The sequence below is a fragment of the Pleurodeles waltl genome, chromosome 2_2 (assembly GCF_031143425.1).
Source record: "Pleurodeles waltl isolate 20211129_DDA chromosome 2_2, aPleWal1.hap1.20221129, whole genome shotgun sequence".
Taxonomy (NCBI): Eukaryota; Metazoa; Chordata; class Amphibia; order Caudata; family Salamandridae; genus Pleurodeles; species Pleurodeles waltl.
Window position 1 is genome coordinate 213,954,081 of NC_090439.1, and position 21,536 is coordinate 213,975,616.

Below are 21,536 nucleotides of genomic sequence, written 5' to 3' on the forward strand. Positions count from 1 at the left end.
ATTCAATGGTTTGGTGTGTTTAAAATGTGAACATAACTATAAATTACTTGTAACCTTTGTTTTTTCAGTGAATAGATAGATAGATAGATAGATAGATAGATAGATAGATAGATAGATAGATAGATAGATAGATAGATAGATAGAAAGTGTTTTTGGAGTTTGTGACCAAATCCCCACTTTTCTTTTTTAGTCCTAAGTTTTAAGTCTTCCATCTCCTGAATCCTAAACTTACCCTTATCTCCCTTTACCCACATCACCTACACTCTACATTTACCTTTGCATTTCTTTACCACTACCATCCCTCAACTCTAAAATTACTCTTACGCCTGCTTAGCTCGCCCCTTTCCTAAACTCTAAAATAACTCTTACCTCGCTTTACCTCCACACCCTGAAACCCTGAAATGACCCTTACCTCCTTTTGCCTCTAACTATACCTAAACCTAAATTTACTCTAAACTCCCTTTATCACAATTGCATCTAATCCCTAAAATTATCCTTACCACCATCCTTAAACCTTACCTCTTTTTGTCTCTACGTGCCCCAAACCCTCAAATTACTGTTAGCTCCCTTTACTTCTACCCGCACCTAAACCACTTAAAAAAAAAAAAGGAGATAAAAATGATGTTATTAAAAAAAAGTACCTCGGTGATTAAAATGCTGCGTGGTAAAGGTACAAATGCTTACCTCTGTGGTATTTGCCTGGCATGTGTGTTAATCAGTTGTAAAAGCTGTTTCCACTTTTTTTTTTAGATAATGTGTGATTGATTGCCAAGGTGTGACACACATCGCAGAATGTCCTCATGAATATGGGGCAGGTAAAATATAATTTTAAACTGTTTCCATATTCAAATTTGGGGCAGCTAGCAGTCCACAACAAGAACTGTTATGTGTTCTACTAATTATGGAAATACTCCACTTATGTCCTATAAGAACAACCCATAGAGCTTAGTGATTATGTATTACTTGCCACCCTCTGCAGTATCCACTTTTCAAAATGGGTCACTGATGTCCGTGATTCACTGACACCTATACACCCTTCTACCCCAGGAACAACACTGACACCTTCATTCTCACACAAAACATAACTCTGTCCTATATTACTAACAAATCCATACATCTCCGACACAACACAAAGCCACATTATACATAACTTTAATGCATCCAGACACACACACATTATTCATACAAAACACTAGCTATTTCCTCTACTTTTCCCTAACAGACCACTGTTTATCACAACAAAACCTATACTCAGCCTTCCATCATATCACCACCAACACCCTCTGCCTCTTTTTACAAAAAACACACAACCAAACAATCCTTACACTCAGCTCCTCTACACATATTACCTCTGCCAGTGATCGAATCTAACACAAACACTCATAACTCTTGTCCATCCCCTCTTACACACCACATACACTATTCTCCAAAACACATCACCCTGATGTCACACTGATCCTACACCAGATCCTGCACAATCCCACACATATCATTGAACAAATCCTAGATGTAATTTTTGTAAATCCAGAACTAGTTGACTTTCAAAGGTTTACTCCAGTCACATTGTCAGACCACTGTTTGGTAGCTTTCCAACATAAAACACCACAAATCAACATACCCAAGATCACCCTACATGCATTCACCTATAAGACCATTGAACAAACTCAACTTTAAATACTTAGAAACTCAACTAACAGCCAACACAGATCTAGACACAATACATTCTGTTCAAAAACTTTGAGTGTCTACAGTCTACTTTCGATATTCTTATACCACTAAGAACTACCAAAAATTACAAAAGAAAACAAGCACTTTGTAGAAATACAGAAATAAAAAATATAAAAGAATACATTTGAAAGCTGCAGCAAACCTGGCTCAAAACAAACAGCAATCATGACAGGTACTATTCAGACAAAATTCAAAATGCTAGATCATAAAATAGAGAATTTTACAAAAATCTCACAGAATTTCATAAACCTAAATGCACGGAAGGAACTCATCCCATTACTCAAGAATTTCCAGATAAACTGGCAAATCATTACACAACCAAAGCAGACACATTGGACTCCGATCTACAACAAACACAAAAAACACCAGCACAAAGGGCATCCTTCCCAAATACTACATTACAAAGAAAAAAGGAACTAAGCACTGAAAAGGAAGAGGGGGCCGGGGGAATGCTCTAAATAGAAAATAATAATTACATTAATACAGAATCCTAGAATCCGACGAGAGGCGTATGGCCACCAACGGGAAATCCAGAGCAGCCACTGGAGTGGTGGCAGAGCTGTCGGCATGCCAGTTGAAAGCAAATGAAAAACATAACAAGAAAGAAGAGCGGGCTCAATGGAACAGAAACCGTCAATATCAAAAGAACTCCCAGCTCCATTATGGTGCTCCACCTTGTTCCACTACGATCCCCCCTTTTAAAAACACACCACTCAACCCACAAAATGAGAGGCGTCCAAGGAAGTGACCGATACTCATGACAGCCCAGGTTCCCTGTTCAAGAGGAGCCTCTGTAGCGCACGGTGGGGAAGTCACAGGTGTGGGCCCCCCACACAGAGCCGGGAGCCGGGCCGGGGAGACCGTGAATCCGAACACCGCATTCTTCACCAAGATGTTAAAGCCAAAACAGCACAGCTCAGCTCAGAAGCCAAAGACCAGCCTGCTCTTGAGTTAAGATAAAATAATTTATTACGTGCACACGGAAACTGAACAGCCTGGGAGATCAAGCCCAAACAGTGTGAAGAAGGAAGTAATCATTGGTTCTTGACATTGACGTATGATCATTTCTTTAACATTACAAAAGGTGTTACCGTTAATTCTTCCTAACACACCATACATAGTAAAATAAAGCATAGACAAGGAAATTACAGAACATGTCCTACGTGTCTAATATTACGTGATACATTTTTCTACAGAACTGAGAACAGCACGTACACAGGATGGTACATTTCTAAAGAAAGATTGCTTCAGCTAGCATGCAACGGTATTTCATGGTGGCTGTTTTTATAGCAATCCTTGCAACACAATGCGTTCCGAGCAACAGTAAAATATCAGTAACCATAGTTCATGTAGGTCATTATTTGTTCAGCAGAAACAGGCTTAGTTGTCGTTGGGTATCACAGGGCCCAATAGGCCCAAAATGGGTCCCGGGGAAATGCGATTCCACAGTCCCACGGACCACTGCCTGCTCTGAAAAAAATTAAAGAAAAGTTTTCATTTTTGTTTTTGAAATGCATTTTTTTTTTTAATGCTTTATTTAAAAGCAATCACAGACGTGGCGGTCAGCTGTCCCCAGCAGGTCACCATCTCTGAGTGCAGCCGTTCCCAGTGGGGTCGCAAATTGCGACCTACCTCATGAATATTAATGAGGTAGGTCACTTGCAACCCCATTGGGAATCACAAACAGTGTGAAGTACACTGTTGTACATATGGTTTTGTGACTCTCAATTAGCGACTTAAAAAATGAGTCGAAAAACTCTGGGTCGTACATCTGGCCCATAGTCACACTGTGGAGGTAAAAATGCTCTGAATATATTCACATCGAGGAAAACAATAATACATAGCCTAGGTTTGCTCTCTATCCTCCCATCTGCCAAGTACCTTATGTTCATAAAACATTAAGGGCCACATGTACAAATATCAGGTTTTGCGACTCGCAAATTGCGAGTCCCAAAAGCTGATGTACAACAGTGTCAATGGCACTGTTTGCGATTCCCAATGGGGTCGCAAATGGCCTACCTCATAAATATTCATGAGGTAGGTCGCAGTTTGCAACCCTATTGGGAATCGCGGCACTTGCAGGGATTGTGGCCCTGGTGGGTACAGCAGACCACCATGTCTGACTGCTTTTAAATAAAGCAGTTTAAAAAAAAAAAAAAAAATGCAGCCTGTTTTCCTTAAAGGAAAATGATATGCATTTCAAAAACAAAAATGAAAAGTTTTCTTTTCATTTTCTCAGAGCAGGCAGTGGTCTGTGGCACTACTGCCTGCTTTGCAAAAATATTTTCACTACCATTCACAAAGGGAAAGGGGTCCCCTGGGGACCCTTTCCCGTTTGCGAATGGGTTAGCACCAATTTGAAATTGGTGATAACTTAGATTGTTTTGTGACCACATTCACGGTCACAAAACAATCATACATCTCACTGCGACTTGCAATTAGGAAGGGAACGCCCCTTCCTAATTGCAACTCGCAAACCTTTTTTGCGATTCGATAAATACATTACTGAACCGCAAAAATGCTTTTTTTCTTGTTGCAAATGGCCGATTCTATGAATCTGGCTGTTTGCGACAAGAAAAAAGCTTCATGCATGTGGCCCTAAATGTTTCTCTAGTGCCACAAACACAAAGCGGGTGGAGCAGGGAAAATGGAATGGCAAACTAGACATTTAAGTGCAGCATAAAAGTTTTGTTTTTTCAGATTGTTTCTTTTAACAAAAAGCTGACCATTCCATTGACTTTGTTTACTTTTTTTGATTTATGTAGTACTATAAATGTATACTTCTCACAGTGTCATTTTAGGTATTGAGTTCCTGTTCCAAGGCAGGTTTATAAAGGCAAAAACACATGATAAATCCATGTCCATTCCTCGTTGCCAGATGAGAACAAAATGAACAATACAAAAATTGTGCTTTGTCTCTTCTTCTAGGCACGTAAATACATCATGGACTCAATGGGTAGCAAGTATGCAGAAGGAGTTATCCTAGATTTGGAGAAGACATGGGAGGAATCTAACCCACGCACACCACTTATCTGCTTTCTTTCAATGGGCTCAGATCCTACAGATTCCATAATTGCTCTTGGAAAGCGACTGAAGATTGAAACGCGTTGTGTTTCCATGGGACAGGGACAGGAAGTCCATGCTCGGAAACTTTTACAACAGACCATGGCACAAGTAAGACTTCACTTTAGCACTTTTTTTAATGCTTTGTAAAAAGCCATGCTGTGAATTTTCAAATATCTCAAAATCTCCTTATAATAAAAACAAAATCGTAAATTAATTAAGGCCCTCCTTACTAGTGAACTGGTATTAGTTCTGATATTGATCACACCTGTAATTATCGTGTTCAGGATGTTATATATCAGATGCAATAAATACCACCTATTACAAAGTTTCTCCTAAAATTAGGTATAACATGAGGCCTATGTTGCTTATTGTACCAAAATCTACATGTCCAAGTAATTGCCCAGCATTTTTTCCCTTTGCATTGGAGCAGATTTAATCCGCAAAATATTATGTAAAATTGGAAAAAAATTTTTTTAGCACAGCTGGTGCACAAAGGTCGACGTATTGTACAAATCTTGTCGAGTTCAAGTTCCCTGTGTATCGGGATTTTAGGAATGTACCACAGCATGCTCTCATACAAGTACAGCCTCATCCATAGTGGTGTACTAGAATAGCAGAGGGAGACACATGGGATCCATTAATCCCTTAACAATGTCTGACCTTTATGCGTGATATGGCTCTGGAAAATCTAGGTAAGTCAGACCTTGTGCAAGAACAACATAATGAGGAAGTTGTTGCAACACAACTTGATGTAGTTTAATTACTTTACTCTTTCTTGGAGAGAGGTTACTTTGTGAAACATAGCTGGAATCAGCGTAGGAAGCCTTAGTCCTAAATTCACTATCATAAAACTAAGGGGCTCACTTACAAGAAAGTGGTGCATCAGCTCAGATAATTTATAACGCTATTGTGGTGCTTTGCTGGATTAGCGCCTTAAATTATGGTGCTAGTCCAGCAAAGCACAGGGTGGCCCACTGTATACAATGGGAGCATCAGTTTAACACCTGCCAGGCGCAGGTGTTAAAAATGACAGGAAAAATGGCACAGTGAAATCTTCACTGTGCCATTGTTCTGGGCCTCCCTGCGTGGGAACACCCCCTTGCATATATTATGCCTGACGCAGGCATAACGTGGTGCACGGGGTTTTAACCCCTTCGCTGCCAGGCCTTTTCCCCCTCCTGTGCCGAGCCTTTTTTTGGCTATTTGGGGCAGTTCGCGCTTAGGCCCTCATAACGTTTTGTCCACATACGCTAGCCAAGCCAAATTTGCGTCCTTTTTTTCCAACATCCTAGGGATTCTAGAGGTACCCAGACTTTGTGGGTTCCCCTGAAGGAGGCCAAGAAATTAGCCAAAATACAGTGAAAATTTCGTTTTTTCAAAAAAAGTGGCTGCAGAAGAAGGCTTGTGGTTTTTCCCCTGAAAATGGCATCAATAAAGGGTTTGCAGTGCTAAACTCAGCAGCTTCCCAACTTTCAGGAACAGGCAGACTTGAATCAGAAAATCACATTTTTCAACACAATTGTGGCATTTAACTGGGACATAACCCATTTTTGCAATTGTTTGTGCTTTCAGCCTCCTTCCAGTCAGTGACAGAAATGGGCATGAAACCAATGCTGGATCCCAGAAACCTAAACATTTCTGAAAAGTAGACAAAATTCTGAATTCAGCAAGGGGTCATTTGTGTAGATCCTACAAGGGTTTCCTACAGAAAATAACAGCTGAAAAAGAAAAATATTGAAATTGAGGTGAAAAAAACATCAATTTTTCTCTACGTTTTACTCTGTAACTTTTCCCTGCAATGTCAGATTATCGAAAGCAATATACCATTACGTCTGCTGGACTCCTCTGGTTGCGGGGATATATAGGGATTGTAGGTTCATCAAGAACCCTAGGTACCCAGAGCCAATAAATGAGCTGCACCCTGCAGTGCGTTTTCATTCTATACCGGGTATACAGCAATTCATTTGCTGAAATATAAAGAGTAAAAAATAGCTAGCAAGAAAACCTTTGTATTTCCAAAAAGGGCACAAGATAAGGTGTTGAGGAGCAGTGGTTATTTGCACATCTCTGAATTCCGGGGTGACCATACTAGCATGTGAATTACAGGGCATTTCTCAAATAGATGTCTTTTTTACACACTCTCCTATATTTGGAAGGAAAAAATGTAGAAAAAGACAAGGGGCAATAACACTTGTTTTGCTAATCTATGTTCCCCCAAGTCTCCCGATAAAAATGATACCTCACTTGTGTGGGTAGGCCTAGCGCCCGCGACAGGAAACACCCCAAAACGCAACGTGGACACATCCCATTTTTTTGAAAGAAAACAGAGGTGTTTTTTGCAAAGTGCCTACCTGTAGATTTTGGCCTCTAGCTCAGCCGGCACCTAGGGAAACCTACCAAACCTGTGCATTTCTGAAAACTAGAGACCTAGGGGAATCCAAGATGGGGTGACTTGTGGGGCTCTGACCAGGTTCTGTTACCCAGAATCCTTTGCAAACCTCAAAATTTGGCTAAAAAACACATGTTCCTCACATTTCTGTGGCAGAAAGTTCTGGAATCTGAGAGGAGCCACAAATTTCCTTCCACCCAGCGTTCCCCCAAGTCTCCCGATAAAAATGATACCTCACTTGTGTGGGTAGGCCTAGCGCCCGCGACAGGAAATGCCCCAAAGTGCAACGTGGACACATCCAATTTTTTAAAAGAAAACAGAGGTGTTTTTTGCAAAGTGCCTACCTGTAGATTTTGGCCTGTAGCTCAGCCGCCACCTAGGGAAACCTACCAAACCTGTGCATTTCTGAAAACTAGAGACCTAGGGGAATCCAAGATGGGGTGACTTGTGGGGCTCTGACCAGGTTCTGTTACCCAGAATCCTTTGCAAACCTCAAAATTTGCCTAAAAAAACACATGTTCCTCACATTTCTGTGGCAGAAAGTTCTGGAATCTGAGAGGAGCCACAAATTTCCTTCCACCCAGCGTTCCCCCAAGTCTCCCGATAAAAATTATACCTCACTTGTGTGGGTAGGCCTTGCGCCCGCGACAGGAAATGCCCCAAAGTGCAACGTGGACACATCCAATTTTTTGAAAGAAAACAGAGGTGTTTTTTGCAAAGTGCCTACCTGTAGATTTTGGCCTCTAGCTCAGCCGGCACCTGGGGAAACCTAGCAAACCAGCGCATTTTTGAAAACTAGAAACCCAGGGGAATCCAAGATGGGGTGACTTGCGAGGCTCTGACCAGGTTATGTTACCCAGAATCCTTTGCAAACATCAAAATGTGGCCAAAAAAAACCTTTTTCCTCTCATTTCGGTGACAGAAAGTTCTGGAATCTAAGAGGAGCCACAAATTTCCTTCCACCCAGCGTTCCCCTAAGTCTCTCGATAAAAATGGTACCTCACTTCTGTGGGTAGGCCTAGCGCCCACGAAAGGACATGGCCCAAAACACAACGTGGACACAACATATTTTTTCACAGAAAACAGAGGTGTTTTTTGCAAAGTACCTACCTGTGGATTTTGGCCTCTAGCTCAGCCGGCCTCAAGGGGGGGGCAGTAATGCCCTAAAGTAAATTTGAACCCCCCCCCCCCCAAAACCCTCCTGCCCGGGAGCGACCCTTGCCTACGGGGTTGCTCCCCTTGCGTGACATTGGCGCCAAAAAACAAATCCCCGGTGCCTAATGGTTTCTGCCCCCTTGAGGCCAGATTGACCTAAAATCGCCCAATTTGCCCCCAAGGGGAGCAGAAATGGTCTAAATACAATTTGCCCCCCAGGGCAGCGACCCTTGCCTGATGGGGCCCCCTGGGGGCAGAAATGGCCTAATACCAATAGGGGCAGAAATGGCCTAAAATAAATTTGCCCCCCCACCCAATCTCCCCCCCCCTCCCCCGGGGAGCGACCCTTGCCTACAAGGTCACTACCCTTGCGTGACGGCGCAAAAAAAAGATCCCTGGTGCCTAGTGGTTTCTGTCCCCCTTGGGGGCAGATTGACCTACAATCGGCCAATCTGCCCCCAAGGGGGGCAGAAATGGCCTAAATATAATTTGCCCCCTAGGGGAGCGACCCTTGGCTAAGGGGTCGCTCCCCACCTAAAAAAAAAAAGAAAACCTAACAAAAAGAAAAAAAAAAAATATGATCCCTGGTGCCTAGAGGTTTCTGCCCCCCCCTGGGGGCAGAAAAGGCCTTCCCAAGGGGTCGCTCCCTTTTGTCAGTTTCAGAGGGAAAAAAAAAAATCTCTGGTGTCTAGTGGGGTTTCAAAAGCCGGATTGCAAGCAATCCGGCTTTTGAAACCCTGGGAGAGGCTTCAAAGGGAAGGAAATACATTTCCTTCCCTTTGAAGCCCCTCCGGGCCTCCCCCATGGGATTGAAAGAGAAATCCAAAGCATTTCTCTTTCAATCGCGCTGGAAGCTGGGGGAGAAGACTAATCAGCGCGCACTCGCGCGCTGACATCATAGGGGGGGTTGGGGGGGGTCGGGGGTGGAAGGGGAAGGGCTTCCTCTTCCATCCCTGACTTGGGGGGGGGGTGGGGGGGACCCCTACAGAGGGAGCGCTAGCGCTCCCTCTGGGCTCTGTGCACAGGACGTAATGGTTACGTCCTGGGCACAGCAGCACTGTGCCTCAGGACGTAACCATTACGTCCTGGGCACAGAACAGGTTAAAATGGTGCAATGCAAGCATTGTGCCACTTTGTAAATATGAGGTCCTCCTTAATGCTGCTTTAGCGTAAAATAATTGACACTAGGTTGGGGCAAGAAGGTGCAAGGGGCTTGTAAATGAGCCCCTGAGGGGCATATTTACAAGCCCCTAGCACAGCGATGACCACCACAAATCTGAAGGGGAGGGGCGGGAGGATGGAGAGGGAGGGGGAAATGAAAAAAGAAATATTAATAAAGTTACCACCATCTTCTGCCGTCTCGCTCCTGTTCCCTCGATGTGGTGTCGCAGCGTTCAATGGGACACCAGCACAGGCTCCCCAGCAATCCTGGCGCTGCTTTCATGCTAAACCTAGCATGAAAGAGCACTAGGATTGGTCTGAGCTGCTCAGACACAACCCTGGGGTCTGTGCAGTTTCTCAAGCCTGGCTGTTAAACACAGCAGAGCTGGAAAAACGTAAGTGCGCATGTGTGTTTAGCTGGCCTGAGACGGCTAGCCAAACACACATGCGCACTTAGGTGCACTCTCTCCTTATCTCATCTCCCGTGGCCTTGCCCGCCCCTCCCTGCACTGCTGGCTGAGCCAGCAGCAGAAAAATAAAAGGACTATGGCTTTATTTTTCTTCTGCTGACTCAGCCAAGGGGGCAACTCACCTTCACCGTAGCGAAGGAGCCACCCCTTCCCTAGCGCCACATGGCACATCATAGTGTCTTTTTTTTTTTCCTTTTTTTTAACGCTAAGGCGGCATTAAGGAGGTCTTTCTCCTATGCCATATTTACAATTTGTAAGCCAATGTGCCACATTGTGCCAGGCATTAAAATGACGCGCCTTTTTTTATCAATGGGCCTCCCTGTGCTGTGCAGCACCAGCGTCCAAATTTTGGACGCTTGTGCAGCACAGAGCCGCAGTAGTGTCAACATTTTGACGCTATTGTCCTAACAACCGCTATGGTGCGCAGTATTGTAAATACGGCACAACCATGGTGTCGTTAGGTGGGGAGGGGCGGCGAAAGAAAAGTGACGCATTGGGACCGAAGCACAACTTTTTTGTGAATATGCCCCTAAATCAGTCTGTTCTCAAAGTCATTTGGGAGTACCTAAACTTTTACTCGTTTAGTACTCCTTTACTTACTCTTACTTACTCTTACATGCTTTTGTGAATTGGCCCAAAAGCATCCAAACATCTAATAAAGAGTTAGGCATTTTGAGGCCAATTAACAAATGCATGTAAATGTATATAAACCAGTACTTCTCGTATTCCCCGTCTCGCGCAAGAGTGGTGTGTCGTGCTTATGCCTGCCCTTCAGTGTTTGAGATCACACCTCAGTGGACCAGCGAATCAGTGGAAACATCAACTCTTGCATACCAGCGGGCCAGCAGATTAGATGTTGCACTAACTCTTGGGCCCTGAGCTGTGGGGTGACGTTGTCCGATCCTCCACTTATAAAGACATCCCAGATAAATATTTGGGAAACCTTGTGTCCCTCACACGTCACAGTACCACCCCACAGGCACACAGGTGCATCCCAGGTGGGCTTGTCAGCTCATTGGCTCAAGGGATCCTTTTAAATACAAGGGGGGAGGGAGCACACTGCCTCTCCTCCTAGTACAATTCACCCCATTGCATCCTGGTAAATGTAGTATGCTTCCTTCAGCATTGCTGTCGTTTTTCACCAAAGCTGGTGCAGGTAGTGCTGTTATCTCTAGACACTTGTTTCTGGGTTTAGTCCTTCATCAGATCAGAAGTAGTAGAGAGCAGAGAAAAGTAATCTGGGGTTGCTGGTATGGTGCCCAAGTCTTCACAGGTTACAGTACCACTCCACGTGCACAGAGCTGCATCCGAGGTGAGCTTGTCAACTCATTGATTTAAGCAAGTCTTGTAAACATAAGGGGGGTGGGAGCACACTGCCTCTCATCCCAGCACCATTCACTCCATTGCATCCTAGTAAATGCAGTATGCTTACTTCAAAGTTGCTGTAGTGTTTCACCAAAGTTGGTGCAGGTTATCTCTAGACACTTCTTTCTGGGTCTAGCCCTTCGCCAGAAGAGAGCAGAAGTTGTAGAGAGCAGAGAAAATTCATATGGGGTTGTTGAAATGCTGCTCAAATTCTCACAGATCACAGTACCTCTCCACAGCCACACAGGTATTAATATATTGAGTTTGAACTTCGTAGGTTTACAAGCTGATTTAGGGTTGGAAAATTGGATGGAATTTATTCAACTGTATGATATAATTCTAATGCAGGAAACCTGAACTACATCAACTACATTTTGCTAAGGTTTTTCCTGTTACTCTGCCCCTGCTACCCCTGCTGCTTGGACAGGCCAAGGGTGGACTTACTGCCTTGTGCAATATGAACTTGGCCAGCTCCAGATCATTTGTTTTTCACAACAGCAGTTTGATTCAAGCCTTTCATTTGTGCTGGTCTAGGAATTTCAGCTATTCATCATTAATTTCTACAATTATAATTGTATTGATGGTAACAATCCGAATTTTGTAGCACTGTTGGACCTCATAATGGAGCGAGATCTTAAATATGCTGAGAAAAGAAATTGATTTATTAGTGGCTGGTGGTTTTAATGCAAATCTTGGGGCTATCCTCCCGGGAAATAAGAATAATCAGTTTGAGCTAAGTTAGATAGAAAAGGCTGTTCAAGGAATGAACCAAAGGGGCTTGTGCTGTATTCCCAACTGGTTGATTTTGAGCTTTGTAATGTTATGGTAGTGGTGAGCTCTGCACACTCCATGGCTGCCACAGTATGGAGGGGGGCATACTACTACTATTAATCATATTTTCATTTCAAGGCCTCTGTTGAATTTAGTCATTGACTGGTCGGTAGATTATTCTGCAGCCAAAACCACTTTTCCAATACTTTATGGGGGCCTGAAGAAAGCTCCAAGAGGCTAGGAGGCGTCTGAGACTTATTCCGCTAAAGATCAGGGGATAAGCCTAGTTTTCTCTCAGTTAATATGCATGATCTCTTAAGGAAATCCTGTGTTTGGCATCTGGTACTGATGCTTTGCTGTCAAACCTGTCCCCAAAAGGGCTTGAGTGGTACCCAGGCTTATGTCAGATTGGCATCTGTAATCAGAGATGCGCTAATGAAACCATGGAGATCTAGGGATAATACACAGCCGTCTTGGTTCGATGGAACCTGTAAGTTAGCTAACAAATGCCTCTGGGATGCCCTGCAAGCCAGTCCCAAAGATAGGTGCATGATTGCTGATTGTCACAGGACTTATAAGCAGGCCTTGCTACTGAGGAACTTGAAATGCAGATCGACATTTGGTGCAAATTAGTTTCTGCATGTAAAACTTGAAATACTAGTCTGTTTTGGCAAACGGTAATAATAATTTGTCAACTTGCAGTTAACATTTCAGTCAAATATACAATACAACTAACAATGCACCAATGGTGGTTGATATCCCTACCACTCTGTATCTCAGTTTTTGTCCCTGATTGAGGTTATTGAGGACATAAGCAGCAGCCTTGCTAATAAGACCCAGCACGGATAGGGTCCCTATGTACCTTTAAATGGTCAATTTGGAATTATGGTCTCCTTTATTTACTAATTTTATCAGTACTGCCTGTGCCTCTGGATTTCCTCATTTCTGGCACTATGTAATTATTGGACTTATTTCCAAGAAGGGTAATTGTGCTATCCCTAGCTGCTACTGTCCCATTTCACTGCTGTAATCGGTTGCAAATGTCATGGGCAGGGTGGTGTTTAACCATCTGACTACTTGGGTGACCAGTAATCAAATTGTATCCAGATTGCAGTGTGGATTCCGAGAGGGGCAAGGTACAGCGGAACAGTGTTTCAGTCTTCATATTTTGATCAGGAAATACCCTCCTGCTAAGCGCAGTTCCATCTAACTGCATTCATTAACCTTTCCGGTGCCTTCGACATTGTTGTGAGATCAAAACTGTGAGAAATCCAGGAGAGCTTAGAGTTTGATAGCTACATTGTTACTTCTTTGCGTTCTCTCAACATTGATCTGTCAGATATGGCCTGAATGGCGAAGTTACAGTCCCCATCAGCCTATGTCGGGGTTAGAAGGGGTTTGTGCTTGCCTCAGTTTTATTCCTGCTGTATATCAACAGACTTAAAGCAACCCTAACCAAGGTTTGTGCGGCCATACCCAGGGTTAAGAGTACATTTGTCCCTATATTACTGTATGCAGATGATGCTGTTTTGAGGGCAAGAATTTCTAATGGGCTTTAACTTCTATTGGATACGTTTGTTGATTTTGTGGATAATTTAAATCCTGAAACCAATTTAACCAAAACCTTAGCTATAGAATATGGACCCAAGAATTTCAAGTCTCGTACTTTACCATACAAGGTAGCCCATTCCTGGAATTCAGAAATTTCTGTACTTAGGTGCAGCCTTTGGCTCACAAGGGTCTTGGGCTCCCTGCCTATCTATACAAATACTGAGCTTCTTAATCGCTGTTGGGTTCTTATTCAACTTGCCTTCTTCTAGTGGATGAAAACTGATTAGTCCACTTCTAGAGGTTTACAAAAGAAAGTGTTTACCCATTTTAATTTACGGCTCTGGTGTGGGCATATAAGAATGTAAGAAACTTGCTAATAGAGGAGAATAGGGTCTGGAGACACATCTTGGGCCTACCAGCTAGCTGCCCTACTTATGAGATTCAAAGATGTATAGTTATTTATGCTTCCCTTTAGGTCAGTTTCACAGGTCTTCTCTCATGATCTGGCCATATGATGAGCAATCTACCCAAACCTCACCGCACTTTACCTTTTTCTGTACATTTTGTGTTGTATATATGAAAAGAATATTCATCCCCTTACTAAGAATATTTGGTGTCATGTGCCAGCCCACACTACACTTCTTTTAGTGTCCTAGCTTGCCCCTAGTGTGCTCTAGTGTGTGCCCCTTTTTTAAATCTGTCCTTTGTCATAGAAAGATAATGTTTTAACTTATTATTAATTCACATGTAAATATTGTATATTTTATTGTTTTTATGTTTTTTAAACTATTGAAACAAGTTTATACCTAAAGTAAGAACTACAGATTGGCCTACTACATTCACTGGCTATCTGCATAGCACTCATGGATAACAAGCCAAATACCATACAAAGTAGGGTTAACTAAGCCAAAGCCAAAAAATAATCATATGTGCTTTACTTCCTTTGTTGACAAACTAGGCTCTTTACTGGACATGTTGAAACAGCCAATTGCCATTCTTAAAACAGCCATTGTGTCAAACATAAAGGACCTTATGACGATTTTTACGGACGTAAAAGCTCGTCTGCTGAAATCCCAACGGGGAGGTTGCTGCCATTATGGCTTCTTCCCTGCCAGGCACATTACGAGTTTCCTGCTGGGTGTGCATTCGGAAACCTCAGGTTCGATGGCATCTGTCGCTGTAGATACACATGGTATGCATGAGCTCGCCATCTGGTGTTGGGTCGGAGTGTTACAAGTTGTTTTTCTTCGAAGAAGTGTTTTCGAGTCACGGGACCGAGTGACTCCTCCTTCTGTGCTCATTGCGCATGGGCGTCGACTCCATCTTCGATTGTTTTCTTTCCGCCATCGGGTTCGGACGTGTTCCTGTCGCTCCGAGTTTCGGAACGGAAAGATAGCTGAAAACGGAAGATTTTCGACGGTATCGTTGCGATCCGGTTAGAGATAGACACATACGACGACGCGTTGAACATCGAAGCGCTTCGGTGCCCTTCGGGGTAGATTTCGGCACCCCGTCGGGGCCTAGTCGGCCCGACCGCGTGGAGAACAACGCCGATGGAACGGACCCCGTTTCGATTCTGCCCCGAATGCCACAACAAATATCCTTATACGGACCTACACTCGGTCTGTAACCTGTGCCTGTCACCCGAGCACAGCGAAGAATCCTGTGAGGCCTGTCGGGCGTTCCGGTCCCGAAAAACTCTGCGCGACCGTCGAGCGAGAAGACTGCAGATGGCGTCCACGCCAAAGGAGCGTCGACAGTTCGAGACAGAAGAGGAACAGGAGGAATCCTTTTCCATCCAGGATTCAGACTCCGACGAGCTAGACTCTACAAAAACTGTGAGTAAGACGTCGAGATCAGAACTTAAAAAAGGAAAGAAGGCCCAGGGGACGCCACTGCCAACCGGCCATGGCTCCACCCAAATTCTCGGTGACCAACAATCGGCACCGAAAAAGGCCCATTCAGTGTCGAGATCGTCCGACTTCGGTCGAGACACCGGCACGCAGCCTCCTCGGGACCGAGAGAGTGCTAAACAGAAGCATCGACACCGAGAGTTCGGTGTCGACACGGATCTACGCCGAGACAGTGGCGCCGAAGACCATAGAGGCCAAGAATTTTCGGCACAGAAAAAGAGGAAGGTTACCTCGGAGCCGAAAAAACAATCAACAGGGTTTTCGGAGCCGAAAAAAGCGACATCAGACCCTGTTTCAGGCTCCTATACTGAAGAGCATTCTATGTCTTCACAAATGAAGAAACATAGATTTGAACAAGAACTGCAATCCACTGACGTGGATCACACGCAAAAGCGTATCTTTATTCAGCAGGGGACTGGGAAGATCAGTACCCTTCCACCTGTCAAACGAAAGAGAACGCTTCAGTTTACTTCTCAGCAACAAACAGCACAAAAGGTAACACCTCCTCCCTCGCCTCCACCTGTAACTCCGGCTTCGCCAACTTACACCCCGTCACATTCGCCAGCTCACACCGCCATGAGCCACGATGACCAAGATCAGGATGCGTGGGACTTGTACGACGCACCAGTGTCTGATAACAGCCCAGACACATACCCAACTAGGCCATCACCACCGGAAGACAGCACAGCCTACTCACAAGTGGTGGCTAGAGCAGCACTATTCCATAATGTGGACCTACACTCGGAACAAGTAGAGGATGATTTTTTATTTAACACCCTCTCTTCAACCCACAGCTCCTACCAAAGCCTGCCGATGCTCCCAGGCATGCTACGCCATGCAAAGGACATTTTCAAGGAGCCAGTTAAAAGTAGGGCAGTGACGCCTAGGGTGGACAAAAAGTATAAGGCGCCTCCTACGGACCCTGTATTCATCACCTCTCAGCTGCCACCAGATTCTGTGGTGGTAGGGGCTGCCAGAAAACGGGCAAATTCACACACTTCTGGGGATGCACCTCCCCCAGATAAAGAAAGCAGGAAGTTCGATGCAGCCGGGAAGAGGGTTGCTGTCCAAGCAGCAAACCAGTGGCGCATCGCAAATTCACAAGCGCTGCTAGCGCGATACGACAGAGCCCACTGGGATGAGATGCAGCATCTCATTGAACATCTCCCAAAAGATCTGCAAAAAAGAGCAAAACAGGTTGTTGAGGAGGGTCAAAACATTTCCAACAATCAAATACGCTCCTCCATGGATGCAGCAGACACAGCCGCAAGGACCATTAATACGTCGGTTACCATCCGTAGGCACGCATGGCTCAGAACGTCTGGATTCAAGCCAGAAATTCAGCAGGCAGTGCTTAACATGCCAGTCAACGAAAAACTTCTGTTCGGTCCGGAGGTCGACACAGCCATAGAAAAGCTCAAGAAGGACACTGACACTGCCAAGGCCATGGGCGCACTCTACTCCCCGCAGAGCAGAGGATCTTATAACACCTTCCGCAAAACACCTTTTAGAGGAGGGTTTCGGGGTCAGGCCACACAAGCTAGCACCTCACAGTCCGCACCGCCCACCTACCAGGGACAGTACAGGGGAGGTTTTCGGGGCCAGTATAGAGGGGGGCAATTCCCTAGGAATAGAGGAAGATTTCAAAGCCCCAAAACCACTACCAACAAGCAGTGACTCACACGTCACTCACCCCTCCCACACAACACCAGTGGGGGGGAGGATACGTCAATATTACGAAGCATGGGACAAAATAACTACAGACACATGGGTCCTAGCAATTATCCAACATGGTTATTGCATAGAATTCCTGCAATTCCCCCCAGACATACCACCAAAATCACAAAATTTATCAAAATACCATTCACAGCTTCTAGAGATAGAAGTTCAAGCACTACTGCAAAAAAATGCAATAGAATTAGTACCAAGCACACAAATAAACACAGGAGTTTATTCACTGTACTTCTTGATACCAAAAAAGGACGAAACACTGAGACCAATTCTAGACCTCAGAGTAGTAAACACATTCATCAAATCAGACCACTTTCACATGGTCACACTACAAGAAGTGTTACCATTGCTCAAAAAACACAACTACATGACAACCCTAGACCTCAAGGACGCATATTTCCATATACCAATACATCAATCACACAGGAAATATCTAAGGTTTGTATTCAAAGGAATACATTACCAATTCAAAGTATTGCCTTTTGGTTTAACAACCGCTCCAAGAGTATTCACAAAATGCCTAGCAGTAGTCGCTGCACACATCAGAAGGCAGCAAATACATGTGTTCCCGTATCTAGACGACTGGCTAATCAAAACCAGTTCGCTCACACAATGCTCAAACCACACAAATCAAGTCATACAAACCCTCTACAAACTAGGGTTCACCGTCAACTTTGCAAAATCAAACATTCTGCCAAGCAAAGTACAGCAATATCTAGGAGCCATAATAGACACGACAAAAGGAGTATCAACGCCAACCCCACAAAGGATCCACAATTTCAACAGAGTCATTCAACACATGTCTCCAAACCAAACAATACAAGCAAGAACAATACTACAGCTCCTAGGCATGATGTCCTCATGCATAGCCATTGTCCCAAACGCAAGACTGCACATGAGGCCCTTACAACAGTGCCTAGCCTCACAGTGGTCTCAAGCACAGGGTCACCTTCTAGATCTGGTGTTGCTAGACCGCCAAACTTACCTCTCGCTTCTATGGTGGAACAGTATAAATTTAAACATAGGGCGGCCTTTCCAAGACCCAGTGCCACAGTACGTAATAACAACAGATGCTTCCATGACAGGGTGGGGAGCACATCTCAATCAACACAACATAAGAGGACAATGGAACATACATCAAACAAAACTGCATATAAATCATCTAGAATTATTAGCAGTTTTTCAAGCACTAAAAGCTTTCCAACCAATCATAACCCACAAATACATCCTTGTCAAAACAGACAACATGACAACGATGTATTATCTAAACAAACAAGGAGGAACACATTCAACGCAGTTAAGCTTGTTAGCTCAAAAAATATGGAAGTGGGCAATCCACCATCAAATTGGTCTAATAGCACAGTTTATTCCGGGGATCCAGAATCAGCTGGCAGACAATCTCTCTCGAGATCACCAGCAAGTCCACGAATGGGAAATCCACCCACAGATTCTGAACACCTACTTCACACTCTGGGGAACACCACAAATAGACTTATTTGCAACAAAAGAGAACGCAAAATGCCAAAACTTCGCGTCCAGATACCCACACAAGCAATCCCAAGGCAATGCCCTATGGATGAACTGGTCAGGAATATTTGCTTACGCTTTTCCTCCTCTCCCTCTCCTTCCTTACCTAGTAAACAAATTGAGTCAAAACAAACTCAAACTCATTTTAATAGCACCAACGTGGGCAAGACAACCCTGGTACACAACACTGCTAGATCTGTCTGTAGTACCACACATCAAACTGCCCAACAAACCAGATCTGTTAACGCAACACAACCAACAGATCAGACACCCGGACCCAGCATCGCTGAATCTAGCAATCTGGCTCCTGAAATCCTAGAATTCGGACACTTACAACTTAGCCAAGAGTGTATGGAAGTCATAAAGCAGGCCAGAAGGCCATCCACTAGACACTGCTACGCAAGTAAGTGGAAAAGATTTGTTTGGTACTGCCATCATAATCAGATACAACCACTAGATGCAACTCCAAAACATATAGTAAATTACTTGCTCCATTTACAAAAAGCAAAGCTAGCCTTCTCTTCTATTAAAATACACCTTGCAGCAATATCTGCATACCTGCAAACTACCTATTCAACTTCCTTGTATAGGATACCAGTTATCAAAGCATTCATAGAAGGGCTTAAGAGAATTATACCACCAAGAACACCACCTGTTCCTTCATGGAACCTAAACGTGGTTCTAACAAGACTCATGGGCCCACCTTTCGAACCCATGCACTCTTGCGGAATACAATTCCTAACCTGGAAAGTTGCCTTTCTCATCGCCATTACATCTCTAAGAAGAGTAAGTGAAATTCAAGCGTTCACAACACAAGAGCCTTTTATACAAATACATAAAAATAAGGTCGTCCTACGACCTAATCCAAAATTTTTACCAAAAGTTATTTCACCATTCCATCTAAATCTAACGGTAGAACTACCAGTTTTTTTCCCACAGCCAGATTCTGTGGCTGAAAGAGCACTACATACATTAGATGTCAAAAGAGCATTAATGTACTACATTGACAGAACAAAGAACATCAGAAAAACTAAACAGCTATTTATTGCATTCCAAAAACCTCATGCAGGTAACCCAATATCAAAACAAGGTATAGCCAGATGGATAGTTAAATGCATCCAAATCTGCTACCTTAAAGCAAAAAGACAACTGCCCATTACTCCCAGGGCACATTCAACAAGGAAAAAAGGTGCTTCAATGGCCTTTTTAGGAAACATCCCAATGCAGGAAATATGTAAGGCAGCCACTTGGTCTACGCCTCACACATTCACCAAACACTACTGTATAGATGTGCTATCCGCACAACAAGCTACAGTAGGTCAAGCTGTATTAAGAACTCTATTTCAGACAACTTCTACTCCTACAGGCTAAACCACCGCTTATGGGGAACTAACTGCTTACTAGTCTATGCATACCATGTGTATCTACAGCGACAGATGCCATCGAACTGAAAATGTCACTTACCCAGTGTACATCTGTTCGTGGCATCAGTCGCTGAGATTCACATGGACCCACCCACCTCCCCGGAAGCCTGTAGCAGTTCAGAAGTTACCTTCAATTTTGTACATTTGTATATATATTACTTAATCCTTTAATAGGTACATACTTACATTTTTCATTGCGCGGGCATTATTACTATAGTACAACTCCTACCTCACCCTCTGCGGGGAAAACAATCGAAGATGGAGTCGACGCCCATGCGCAATGAGAACAGAAGGAGGAGTCACTCGGTCCCGTGACTCGAAAACACTTCTTCGAAGAAAAACAACTTGTAACACTCCGACCCAACACCAGATGGCGAGCTCATGCATACCATGTGAATCTCAGCGACTGATGCCACGAACAGATGTACACTGGGTAAGTGACATTTTCATTTCCGCCCACTGACCCAGCGGGAAACCGCCTACAACATTTTCTCTGGCTCGTGATAGTGCCGGCGGCAATGCTGTAGTGCGTAGGGTGCACTAGCACCCTCGCAATGTTCACTGTCTGCAAAGCAGGCATTGAACATCGCTACGCTACTGACCAAGAGGCCCCCTGCACTGCCCATGCTACCGCCATGAAATCGCTGGTAGAGAACGAAGTTGTAATCCCCAGGGCAGCGCTGCCGTGGTAAATTAGGAACGCCACGACCGCCAGACTACTGGGATGACTAATCCTGGTGGTGCTGAACGTGGCGCAACCGCCAAGATCGTAATGTGGCGCTCGGACCGCCGCATTGCTGTGGTCTGTCACTGCGAACCTTTGTAATCAGGCCCAAAATCTTCTTCTCTACCCAGAGAGACAGTTACTAATGAGTTCACTGATGCTCCTTTGGCAAGTGCAGAGCCGACCAAAACAAGGGTTAGAGATACAACCATGACATGTGATATCCCTCATTACATGATAACGAAGCAAACATTATTCATTAATTCTCAGGCAACAGACCTCATCTCACCAAGAAATGAGGCTCTTTCTATTGCAAAGCAACTTATGAGCATGACTGAACCTCCTCCCAAAACACAAAGCAGAAAGGAGAAGGAAACTTCAAGAAACTAACCAAATCCAAAAGAAACAACCAATACATACAGGCCAAAGAGTCAAGGAGTAACTCCTTTGAAGAGATCAAACTCTATTCAATCTTCTCACAAAAATGATCAGTGAAGCAAGCAGTCAGCTTCTTTGCCGGTGCAGAATAACAACCACTAGCTAATCTACCAAACAATTACA

General features: G+C 44.1%; 1 protein-coding gene across 1 annotated transcript in view; it reads left to right on the forward strand.

Moving 5' to 3' along the window:
- The window catches only part of DNAH5 (dynein axonemal heavy chain 5), a 4,110,061-nt gene that overhangs the window by 3,810,486 nt on the left and 278,039 nt on the right, over positions 1-21,536 (forward strand). Inside the window, exon 71 of the mRNA XM_069219645.1 lies at positions 4,657-4,902. Within this exon, the coding sequence (XP_069075746.1) occupies positions 4,657-4,902 (246 nt within the window). The remainder of the gene's footprint in view (positions 1-4,656; positions 4,903-21,536) is intronic.